General features: G+C 44.1%; 1 protein-coding gene across 1 annotated transcript; it reads right to left on the bottom strand.

The window, feature by feature from the left end:
* Window positions 1-525: 525 nt before the first annotated feature.
* On the bottom strand, window positions 526-10,261 carry COMMD8 (COMM domain containing 8). Its single transcript, XM_056855421.1, has 5 exons — window positions 10,220-10,261; window positions 3,784-3,939; window positions 2,230-2,382; window positions 1,538-1,693; window positions 526-628 (listed from the first exon to the last, which is right to left on the bottom strand). The coding sequence occupies exons 1-5, from the start codon at window positions 10,259-10,261 to the stop codon at window positions 608-610; spliced, it is 528 nt and encodes a 175-aa protein (XP_056711399.1). The 3' UTR covers window positions 526-607.
* Between the last annotated feature and the right edge of the window lie 2,854 nt (window positions 10,262-13,115).

Here is a 13,115-nt window from a genome sequence, read left to right as displayed (position 1 = left end):
GTTTGTTTATTCTTTCAGTATTCAACCCCCCATGTTCAGGACCACTCCATCGTTGTCAAAAGTCTGCTTGGCTCTGGGATCCTCTCCCCCTGCCCCCGCCCCGATTTGTCCTTTTCAATCTGACACAATTAACTGAAGACATATTTCATAGCATTTAGCACAAGAGCTCATTCTGGAGGAAGAAACCCATTTCCTATGCAGTTTTTCTATGAAAACTGTTTTGCATCCCTGATCCATAATATACTCTTATGCATCTTGAGCAAAGCAGACAAGGACTGTTCACACTGAGGAGGTGACTTTGTCTTCTTGTGCTACTAGCGAGCAGCAACAAGGTCGATACATGTCCAGGGTCTCTGATAAGCTTTTAAATTTGGCACTGGAGACCTTCTTACGGACGCTGCAGCCGAGTCTCAAAGCTGTGTCCCTTTTCATTTGCCGTAAATTAGCTCTAATGCATTGTTTTGTGAGCGAGGCTCTCAGCACGAGTTTGATAGAGTTCTCGGTCTCCCGTCACTTTTACGTACGGACTTCAAAAAGCACAAAGCCTTGAACTCTGCGGAATACAGGCCAATTTCTTCATCGTTGGCAAGCATCCAGATAGTTCCAATCATTTCAGCTGCAGGACAACCTTCAAGGGTGGGGGTAGGGGAACAAAAACGGTAAGAGCTGCAGGACCAATCAGAATGAGCTCTGCAGGTTCAGAAGATCAGTTTTCATAACCCTCTTTAAATATTTCCTTCTCCTAGAGATCTTCTAAGACTCCTGACATATTTCATTCAAGCTCTCCAAAGAATAAACAAAATCATGTTGAAATTCCACTTGCATGAATAGGCAAAGGAACTTCTTGCCAAAAGAGTCATGTCCAAGAAGAAAAACCAAACAATACCAAGGGCCCTTAGTTAAAGAAGAAGAAAAGGAGTTGGTTGTTATATGCCGACTTTCTCTACCACTTAAGGAAGAATCAAACCGGCTTACAATCACCTTCCCTTCCCCTCCCCACAACAGACACCCTGTGAGGTAGGTGGGGCTGAGAGAGTGTGACTAGCCCAAGGTCACCCAGCTGGCTTCATGTGGAGGAGCGGGGAAACAAATCCGGTTCTCCAGATTAGCGTCTGCCGCTCATGTGGAGGAGTGGAGAATCAAACCCGGTTCTCCAGATCAGGGTGCACCGCTCCAAACCACCGCTCTTAACCACTCCACCATGCTGGCTCTCAATAACTAATTTGAACTGAAATAGTTGAACGCTCTTAACATTAACAAGTCTTCCTGTCACACTTGAATGAAGTGATGCTGCACATCCACAGAGCTTCCCCTATCGCCTCACTCCAGGAGTCCAAATGGCATCCTTCAATCAGCGTGGTCCACAATGAATCCCTCTACCAGCTCCAAACCAGACTCCTATTGTGCAATGACATAGGGTAGATCTATGAAACAACAGCATAGGTCAAGGAAGACCTTTGCATTCAAGGCGCTACTGCTAGAGTCAATGGAGGAACCCTTTTTTTTGGCAGTTTCAGATTAAAAACAAAATACATACTTTATTAGCAGCCTCCAATGCGCTGAGCAGGTTTTGTAGCTCATCCTTATTCATTTCTACAGAGTACTGCTTCGTGTCACCATTCTCTGACACGTCCAGATCAAGATTCAGAAGCGGCATTTGCAGCGTGGAGAGCTTATCACTAGACAGGGCAAGCTGAAGGGCCAAATAATGCAAATTCAGACCAGTTATAAAGCAGTCCTTTACAGTGAAATTTCACCTTGCTTGAGCTTGATACTTTAAAAACTACTAACAGTGCTCTCCTTCATAGTTACCCCTTCAGCAACATGTAAATGTACAGCAGCAAACAAGCAGTTCTGAGCAGCGGAGTTTCTTTGTGGACTGATATCCATACCCTTCAGGCCCAAGACTATTTCTGCTTGACCAAGTAATTAACTGGTAAGGAAAACCAACCTAAAGGTAATTTGGGGGTCAAACGGTCTTTCTGCAGTTTCAGACTTAATCCCTCCCAACCATGCTTTGCTAAGCATTAGGCCGTTTAAGTTGCCCACCATAGATCTAAACAGAAAGCATGTACTGTAGTCACGTAATATGGGCGCAGGGCAGAAAATGCCACGCAGATGCAACCCACTCAGCTGGCCTGCCATAGTCTGCGTTCCTTGGCCACCCAAGCTCTGCATATTTTTTCTAGATATTCTTACTTGCCCAAGAACACAAGCCCTTCCTCTCACCTTTAGCTGCCAGTCAAAATCCTGTAGCTGTGCAGAAGAGATGGCATTTGTTCTCTTAATCAGGGCATGCCTGATATCGGGCTTTCTACCTTTCAAGCAAGTCGCTACAGCCCTCTGAGAATCAAAACTCAGCTCACTCAGCTGCTGAAGAGCCTAGGAATAAGGGGGAAATGTCATTTTTTAAAGCTGAGGCATTTGTAAGGGGGGGAAAAAACATCAAAAGGGGCAGAGATAACTAGACGCTAGTTCTTCAGTTCATTACTCTCAGCATCGTCTAAAATCACCGGCCACAGTCATACAGCCAGGAATCATGCATGCGCACACCTCTGCATGGGCAGAGTGAGTCGGAGTCCCCAAGTAATCATGAAACAGCAAACAGCTGAGAAGAAGCAGCAGGCACAGATGTTCACATGCTCTGCTACAAAACCCTCAGGTACCCAGCTGTACTCTTCAAAGGCAGCCTGAAAGAGGGGTGCTGTGTGGCAGACTGTGAAAAATACGGCTAGACACGGCAGGGAATCCACCATCGCAGGGCATCACTTGCCGCCAACACGTTTGTTGCACTAGTTCCTGTCTGCATTCATCGTCTCCTCTCGACTGCCTGTTTCTCTAAAATTATTTGGAGATCCTGAGTATCTCTGACAGGGCAGGGAAGTGTGTGTGTGCACCTAGTTTCTGGCTGCGGAATTATATGACCCTGGTTAGTACCGCAGGCACAAACCCATCAGAGTCATTTGCTGTTCATTCCTGCTGATCCAGTATGTGTTCAGAACTCTCACTTAAATCTGTGGGACTTCAAAAGCCTAACTGTGGTTGGATTAAACCCTGGCGACTTTGCACATCTGCTCTGAAAGTAAAAGTGGACCCTGACTTTCACCTATTCCTCAATCATGTGGTATTTTAAACTCTGGCAGTATTTAACAGGAAAAGACAAAAGGCACATTCCACTTGACGGTTCTCCTCTAAAAGCCTCTTCCACGTTTTTATTTCCTCCCATTCATTTCTGAACAGCTTGCATAGGGAGAACTTCACAGTGGCTTGTGCTCAAACTGAATTTTCCAACATAGCAGCTTGATTAATAGATGTCTTACAAACGCAGCTAAGCCCTCATTAAAAGACAGTGTAATCCCACCCAACCCAGTCTATACAGATAGTTGGCAGTAGTTAGAAGGAAATCTAACTCCCTTTTAAGGTCCTAGAGGAGCCACCAGAACTAATATTTAGGGAATAAAAATAATCTTACTGGAAATTCATGCAGATTGCCTTGTATGTTAATGTATCCCAGAGGGGAAAACCCTTTTCAAATTCAACGGTGCTCCCTTCCATGGTAATTTAAATGAGCAATACATTTTACACTGTAGATGATAAAAGTAATCTAGACAATATATACTCTTTGCAGTTTCACATGAAACCCAACTCTGCCAAGTTATACAGGAGGCCTGACGAAGATCTATTAAGTTCCTTACAACTTTTTTGCTAACAGATTTTCCTGTTGGATAAAATAATTTCAGCTGTTGTTTTTTTTTAATCACATGTTTTCTTTACTGCTCATACCTCTTCATCTGAGAGATCTTTGCCAACTGTGGATTTAAAATATGTCGCAGCTTGTTCTAAAACTTCCATCCATTCTGTCAAATTCCAAACAGTGTTATAGTCTTGGTAGCGAGGATATGCGCGGCCGCACACACCATCAACTACTTTATGGAGGAACTGGAAGAAACGAGAAGAGATAACGGTTAAGGGGGCTGGCATTTCCATTGATTTGTGTCACTGTAACAACAGAGTCACTAATTTTAGCAGTAGTACACACAACAGTGGAAGGTGCAATGGCATAGTATATCCCAATCTTGTCAGATCTCGGAAATGAAGCAGTCAGTACTTGGATGGGGGACCACCAAGAAAGACTCTGTAGAGGAAGGCAATGACAAACCACCGCTGCTTCGCGCCTTGAAAACCCTTTACCATAAATTGATTATGGCTTGACAGCATATATGTACGTGCACATAACAGTAGGAAGCTGTACAGTTACAAATGTTCTATGCAAACTCCCAACAGGATCTAGGCATATCAGTACTTTAATATTGTCCAGTTTTAAACCAGTACTTCAATCCTTCCCATACCATGTACTCCGGAGAAAATAATTTGAAAATTAGAAGATTTCTGCCTGTGCTGACCCTCCTCCTACAGTGCGGTTATTTCATTCTGCTGCATGTTGCAAGTGGAAATTTCATGCATACATAAGTTTGCAGATCATCTGGGAGACGTGCTCCCAACACCACCGATGACACTGAAAAGTCCCACCAATTTCAGTGGGAGCACTAATGAGCAGATCTGCTCAGTTGCATTTTTATGGTGAAAGTTCCATCAAACTTAGGATGGTCAAACATGTCTTCCAAATGAATCTTAGTTGGGTAAGGTATACAAATCACTTCCATAGAACTGCAAATGGCACAGTGGACATCACCTTCAAATAGAAGAATACCCTCTCAAGCATCTTAGCGGTCATGAAATTGGTTAATAGTCTCAGAGAACTTCTCTTTGCAGAACCCCGGAGGACATGTTCCCATTTTTAATAACAGTTTCCATCAATATAGCTGGAACAGATGTCAGACTAACTGGCCTGTAATTTCCTCGATCCCTTTTCATAAAACTGCCATTATGTTTGCTGTTTTCCAATCTTCTGGGAGTCAAATTTAGTTACAAGTTGCATAATACTGTTAGGAGATCAACAGTTTCACACTTTAATTCCTTAAGAGCCCACGGGTGTACGCAATCCAGAGCCAGAGACTTGTTAATCTGTTAATTTGCACTAGAACGTCACCTTGACACTTGTCCTGAAAACAGCAATTCCGATGTGGCTAACTGCCTCCCTACATCTTCCACAGTGAAGATTGATCAATGCACAGGATTCATTCAGCATCTCTACAATTGATCTCCCTTTAGCAATCAATCATCTCCTTCGGCATCTAAGGGCACTACCACTATCTTGGCTTCACTGAGTCCTCCTACGTATTCTGAGACTTCCACAGGTTGCTTCACGGTGCAGGGAGAATCCATGTTGCGCTGGTTCTCGGGCTATCATTGTAAGGCGACAGGAAAACCTCTCTGTTGTAACTGGAAACACAAAGGAACAGCAGAAGGTTCAAACATACAACCAATGCAACATTATATTCAAACACGTTATAAATACAGTGTACAAACACACTCACAAACTGAAAACCAACTGTACATTAAGCCGGAAGGAAACAGAGGACCTCTGAAAAACAATTCAAAAATTCACCAAAACAAAGAACAACACCTCAGTCCTGTATAAGTTCGTAACTTAGGAACAGAAGGACTCATCCCTTCTCAGTCGGGAGAGCATGCGCAAAGGTCCACCGTTTCCTTCCAGCTTAATGTACAGTTGGTTTTGATTTTGTGAGTGTGTTTGTACATTGTATTCATAACGTGTTTGAATATAATACTGCATTGGTTGTATGTTTGAGTCTTGTGCTGTTCCTTTGGATTTCAATTGCTGGGGTATACAGCACTATCATTTTGTGTAACTGGAAACACAGCAATAGCAGTCTGGCTGATGTTTTTTATACTCTTGGTCAGGGCCGTGCAAGATGGCTGTCAAACTCAAGAAGGACCAATTTAAGGGGGGAAAATCCAGTGAATAATCTGAAGCCCGAACGGAAGAATCTAAAACAGAGTTCCAACACAAAACAGTGCTGCATCAGGGGCAGCACTTAACAGAATTGGTAAAGCTGAACGTAATGAACCAAAATGAGCTATTGACCAGAGGAAACTGTGCCTAGTATGGATATAGCAAAATGATAGAGGAAAGAGGGTTCTTTCAGCTGGCGGTACACATAAGAATTATTCCACAATACACAATTTGCACTGCAGCCATCCCATTCACCAACATGTAGTACTGATGTAAACCAAGTCGCAGAAGGGGGAAATGCCAAGAACAGAATGATTCATTGTCATTTGCTTGCCTGAATGCAGCAAACTCTCTACAAAAAGAATACACCGGGGGAGTGTGTGTAAAAAATCAGAAACGCAATGCTAATGATAGAGATAAGAGGGAAAACTCCTAAAATCTTTCTCTGATGATTGGGACACTTTGTTCAGATGTTAGAAGCACATGTTACATCTCCTTATGGTGAATCTTGCGTTCAGATTCTTGCTCCACCATAATAGTGTCTGAAGACAAATCATTCCGGCTACTCTAACATGGAGGTTGTTGTCCATCCTGGTTTCCAAACTGGAGTCATTTTTTTAAAGCTTCCACACAAAGTTGTGCTGGAACACTCCTGTTTCCAGGGTTTTCCCATCCACAATATGCTGCTTCCCAAATCTGCTTTACTACAATCTTTTTGGGAAAAATGCAATACAAGGGTGTTAGCATGCCAACTGGACGGAATGGTATGCATTTTCTTTCCGCCTACATTGGTTCTGTTTTCTCCACTGTCAGCCCCTCATAGGCACTATATTCCCAGCATATTTTTCCTGCTGTGCCATTGGAAGGTTTTTAAAAATCAGTAATTGCTACGGCACAATAACCATCCATTTTTATAACATGATAATGGCTCTATTAAAATTCAGGTCAGTAACAATAGGTAATTACAGCAGTATAGTGCTATGTTTATTTAATTCATTTGTATCCCGCCTTTCTCCCCAAAGCAGCTTACACCATTCTCCTCGCCTCCATTTAACCCTCACAACAGCCCTGAGAGGTAGGTTAGGCTGAGAGAGTATGATTGGCTTAAGGTCACCCAGAAATCCTCCATGGCTCAAGAGGGGATTTGAACCCAGGTCTCTTAACAACTACACCACACTGTCTCTATAGCACTAGATCTATCTACTGCCACTTAATTTCATATTTTAACAAAACCGTTAAAATGCCATAGAGCATGTGTGGAGAAAAGAAGAACAAAAAAGAAGGTAGTGTTGCCACGGCAGCTGAAAGGATCATGCCAATGTGCAGCCTCTGCAGAGCACATGTGGAAACAGCACCTGAGAAAGCTCCATCCCCAACACACATGCCTCTGCATTGGCAATGAAAGCAACACTAAGAATCTGTCCAGTGGAACCAGCCTCTGTCCCCAAGGCCTCTCAAGAGAATGAGGTAGAAGAGCCCAAAGGGGGCAGAATGGACTGCTGTACTTCAGACTGTGGGTGGTAGATTCCAGCTTGTAATGTTAGTTTGCAACGCCATATAAAAAAAAGACTTAGCACAGCACAGAGAAAATCTCTCCCCTGTCTTTGTTTGCAGTGCACGGGGGAGAGGGGCTGCACACAGAAGACCATCCCAAAATGCATCCTTCTACATGTAGTCTGAAGTGATGCAGTGCATTCTACCACCTCATTCTCCTGTATATGTGAACCCCATAGCTCAGGCAAACTAGAGCAACTACGTTTTCACTAATTATTGGTACTATGAATAGTTACTGAGCTATAACCGTGTGTGTGTATGTATATATATGTGTCTGCCACCTTAAGATATACACATCTGATGAAGTGAGGTGAGCTGTAATCCATCAATCTCGTGTCATGTCAAATCAGATAATCTTTTGTTTTTAATGTAATACTTTATTACATTAATAATGTAAATAAATGAGCCAGCATGGTGTAGTGGTTAAGACCGACAGACTCTAATCTAGAGAAACGGGTTTGATTCCCCACTCCTCATGAAGCCTATTGGGCGACCTTGGGCCAGTCACAGTTCTCTCAGAACTCTCTCAGCCCATGCAGAGGCAGGCAATGGCAAAACACCTCCCCAGGGCGGACAAAAATCACTGATTTTTTTTTTAATCGGATTTTTAAAATTTAAATCATTTTTTTAAATAACATGATTTTGAAGAAAAAGTTATCTAAAGATAGTTTTCTATTTAACATACATTACAGTCCAAAGGTTATTCATCCTGAAAAAAGGACGAGTTTTTAATTGTATAGGTTGAGGCTATATACTGATGCAATGTTTACATGCAATGTTTACATTTTTTATAAATTAATTCCATTAATCCATTCATAATGTCATGCTCTTCGAGAGGTTTCTGTAAGATTATTTTGGGCAGTTTGGAAATTTCGTAAAAAGTCACAAGAACATAAGAAAAGCCCTGCTGGATCAGACCAAGGTCCATCAAGTCCAGCAGTCTGTTCACGGTGGCCAACCAGGTGCCTCTAGGAAGCCCACAAACAAGATGACTGCAGCAGCATTGTCCTGCCTATGTTCCAAAGCACCTAATATAGTGGGCATGCTCCTCTGATCATGGAGAGAATAGGTATGCCTCATGACTAGTATCTATTCTGACTAGTAGCCATGAATAGCCCTCTCCTCCATGAACATGTCCATTCCCCTCTTACAGCCTTCCAAGTTGCCTGTGGTATAGACACATCAATAACTATAAGGCACCAAGGGGGTAAGGTTGCCAGCTGCAGGTTGAGAAATTCCTGGAGATTTGGAAATGGAGCCTGGGGAGGGAGCTCAAAACAGGTATGAAGCCACAGAGTCCCCCCTCCGAAGCAGCAGTTTTCTCCATGGGCACCGACCTCTGTAGTCCGGAGTTCAGTTTTTAATCCTGGAGATCTCCAGGCCCATCATGGAGGGTGGCAACCTTAGGGACATAGATGAAACCTTCATGAGCAGAGGAAGTCTACCTTTTCAGTACCAGGTGATGGGACAGCAACAGCGGGGGTGGGGGGGAGGAGCTCGTGGGGTACTCACCCACCCACCACCTTCATGCCCTGCTGTGGGAGATTTGATTCCCAGAATCTACGAGGCAAAACGCTGACATTGGCGTGATCCAGGAAAGCCTGCGTCGTGGTTCGGTTCTGACTTCTTCCAACGCCGGAAAAGAGAAGGGACAAACGATTCTACTAACTGGAAGAATGGGCATTAAAATGGCAAATGAGATTCAATGTGAGCAAGTGTAAAGTGATGCATATTGGGGCAAAAAATCCCAACTTCACATATACACTGATGGGATCTGTGCTGGCAACAACAGACCAAGAAAGGGATCTTGGGGTGGTAGAGGATAGCTCAATGAAGATGTCAACCCAGTGTGCGGCTGTTGTAAAAAAGGCAAATTCCATGCTGGCCATAATTAGACGAGGAATTGAGAATAAAACTGCTGATATCATACCGCCCTTGTACAAATCTATGGTGAGACCACACTTGGAATACTGTGTCCAGTTCTGGTCACACCTAAAAAAGGATATTATAGAGCTTGAGAAGGTGCAGAAAAGAGCAACCAAAATGATCAGGGGGCTAAACAACTGTCCTATGGGGAGCGGTTAAGACGCTTACGGCTGCTTGGAAAGAAGGCGGCTGAGGGGAGACATGATAGAGGTCTATAAAATTTTGCCTGGTTTGGAGAGAGTGGGCAGGGAGAAGCTTTTATCCCTCTCTCATAATACCAAAACTTGGGGTCCTCTGCTGAGATTCAAAAGAGATTCAAAACAGGTAAAAGGAACTATTTTTTTCACACAACCCATAGTTAAATTGTGGATCTCCCTGCCCCAGGATGTGGTGATGGCTGCCAACCTGGAAGGCTTTAAGAGGGGGGTGGACATGTTCATGGAGGAGAGGGCTATCCATGGCTACCAGTCAAAATGGATACTAGTCATGATGCATACCTATGCTCTCCAGGATCAGAGGAGCAGGCCTATTATATTAGGTGCTGTGGAACACAGGCAGGATGGTGCGGCTGCAGTCGTCTTGTTTGGGGGCTTCCTAGAGGCCCCTGGTTGGCCACTGTGTGAACAGACTGCTGGACTTGATGGACCTTGGTCTGATCCAGCAGGGCCTTTCTGATGTACTTCTCGCAATCAACAGCGAGGGATGATGGACGGGGCGGGGGGGGGAGGCCTCTAGAAAGCACCGCTCAGCCCGCCCGTTGCCAGGGAACCGCCGCGCTCTTCCCCCTCAGCGCTGGGGCAGGGGGGGAGGGGGGCAACGAACCCTTTTCCTTTCTCCTCCTTCCCCCCCCCCTTTTTTTACCTTCAACGCTTCCTCAGCCGGTAACTTTTCCAACCGCTTCATGGCGCGCGCGCGTCTCTGTGTGTGTGTGCGTGTGTGTGTGTGTTTTCTCCCTCGCCCCGCCCCTTCCCGCTCTGCCCCGCCCCACGCAGTCCCCTATCCGCCTACGAGGCGGAAGGCGTGGAAGAAACCACGTGACCGTGACCATACCTCCTCCTCCTCCTCCTCCTCCTCCTCCCCCCCCTTTATCCTCTCATCCCCAACAGCCAGCGAGAACCGCTTCCGCCTTTACTTCCTCCTCCCGCTTCGCAGACGCGAGAAGGAAGCAGAGCGCAGGCGCGAAGTTCGAGCCGCCGCTTCTCTGCCTGGGCGGAGTCTTCAGCGACTCTCCCTCCCTCGCTCCCCCGCCCAGTTGGCCGTAGGAAAGCGGGCGCGTGCGTCCTGTAGAAGACAAGCTGCATGGAAAAGCGTTTGCTTTGCAGGCTTTGCAGGCGTGGAGTTAGGGTCGCCAACCTCCTGGTGCTCAAAAGAATAATTCACCAGTGCTTTATGTAGGCTATGCAACAAAAACAAACCAGCCCTAGACTAAACCTCTTAATACTAACCATAATTCTACCCTGTATTAACCACAGTTGTACTGAAAATTCAGCACGCAGGCTCTGCTCTTAAACCTCAAATTATATTTTGTTTCCAATTATACATCCCTTGTTTGTACAACTCATGCAACACTGTGTATATCAAAATAAAATACAATACAATATTTTATTTTGATATACACAGTGTTGCATGAGCTAGGCTAAACCTCAGCAAACAAACTGATGTGTTACCTTTGCAACCTTGATAAAATGCTAGTTGTTCAAGTTTATGGAAACAGGATCTGTATAGACATTTCTTTTGTTTTGTAGTGTTGTAAGAGTAGGCTTTCTTGTGTGTATAGTATGTTTATAGGTTGTATGTTGTGTTTGCACACTGCAATTAAAGATACTCAATACACGAGAGGTTTAGTCTAGTGCTGTTTTATTTTTGTTGCATAACCTCCAGGTACTAGCTGGTGATCTCCTGCTATTACAACTGATCGTATTTAGAAGATAAAGATGCTGTTATCTCTGTATGCAGTGGAAAAGTTCTGGAGTATTGTGTGCAGTTCTGGAGGCCTCACTTCAAATGGGATGTGGACCAAACGGAGCAGGTGCAGGGTTATGAGGGTGATCAGGGGCTTGGAGACCAAGCCCTATGCAGAAAGGCTGAAAGAGTTGGGAATATTTAGTCTGGAGAAGAGGAGGTTGAGGGGGGACATGATTGATCTCTTTAAGTATTTGAAGGGCTGTCACTTAGAGGAGGGCAGGGAGCTGTTCCTGTTGGCAGCAGAGGCTAGGACTCGCAACAATGGGTTTAAATTGCAGGCAAAAAGGTATTAGGCTGGATATTAGGAAAACATTTTTTACAGTAAGAGTTGTTCGACAGTGGAATCGGCTACCTCGGGAGGTGGTGAGCTCCCCCTCAATGGTAGTTTTTAAGCAATGGCTGGACAAACACTTGTCAGGGATGCTCTAGGCTGATCCAGCTTAGAGCAGGGGGTTGGACTAGATGGCCTGTATGGCCCCTTCCAACTTATGCTTCTATGTAAGGATGTTGCTGATCTGAGTCAGTTCACTGTGGAAGGGCAATTAGTTCTTTTCCGTTCATGGTCCTGCTTTGATGGAGATGGTTTTGAACTCATATTAAAAACTCGAATCTGGGTTTCCAACTGTTTGCTACTAAGGATGCTAGAAGATACATTCCTACTGTTTTGAAGAAACTCCCTTTTGAGTTTTAACGTTGCAGGGATCGTAACTGAAATCAACGTTTCATTTCATAACTGAAATGAACAAAAAAAGTGTTTTTATGTTTGTGGTGGAGTTACAGATAAGATCAAACAAAAAATTTTTTTTATCTCAACCCAAGCTGTTACCAGTTTTTCAAGCAATGCTGATAAGATTGTGCCTTTTATTGGGACAGGCTTTGTTGGTGAAAACTATGCAAGCTGTCTGGCTACACACAAAACTTGCCTCCACATCAAAAATGAATGATACACTATTTTACTGGCATGGGTCATCGTTAGGGTTGCCAACCTATAGGTGGTGGCTGGAGATCTGCTATTACAACTGATCTCCAGGTGACAGAAGTCAGTTCACCTGGAGAAAATGGCCACTTCAGAAGATGGACTCTATGGCATTATACCCCGTTGAAGTGCCTCCCCAAACCCCACCCTCCTCAGGCTCCACCCCCAAAATTTCCAGGTATTTCCCAACCCGAACTGGCAACCTTAGTCATCATCCAAGTGGCTGTTCTACTAAAAAAGTAATTGCCAACCCAACTGCGTTGAGTGTTGATTGGCACTTTCTTTTCCAGTTTAATATCTCATGAAAAGGCACAAATATCCAAAATGGAAAAATAACTGAACGAGGAACAGATGTGATGTGCAAACTTAAAAGGATACATACCACTTCACAATGAACCAGAAGAAAATGGACTTGGTTTGTATAAAACCACTGATTAGAGACCTTTCTTGTAACCATTGTTATGGGGAATGTATGTTTGTAATAACAGACCACAGTTCTGTCAAAGGTTGGATTGCGGGTTTGAATCTTATGACTCATAATGCAGAGACTGCTGCTAGTGTCAGTACTGAAATGTAAGAATGCCAAAAGGCATAAGGTGGATGGCTGTTTCTGTTTTTAATGTTGGTCCATATAACTTTTATTAATAACACAAGACACAGTTACAGATGGAACCGGGCAGAGTTTGGAATCATCTGAAATTCTGAAACCTGCAGTGCTGGGCTTTCTGTCAGAGGATCTATTTATATAACTTTCCTTAAGAACACACACTTTTTCAAAAAGATTAATTAGGATGAAGACCAGTCAACGAGAAGCAT

Source organism: Euleptes europaea, chromosome 9, assembly GCF_029931775.1.
Source record: "Euleptes europaea isolate rEulEur1 chromosome 9, rEulEur1.hap1, whole genome shotgun sequence".
Lineage (NCBI taxonomy): Eukaryota > Metazoa > Chordata > Lepidosauria > Squamata > Sphaerodactylidae > Euleptes > Euleptes europaea.
This window is presented reverse-complemented; position numbering and strand designations above follow the sequence as displayed.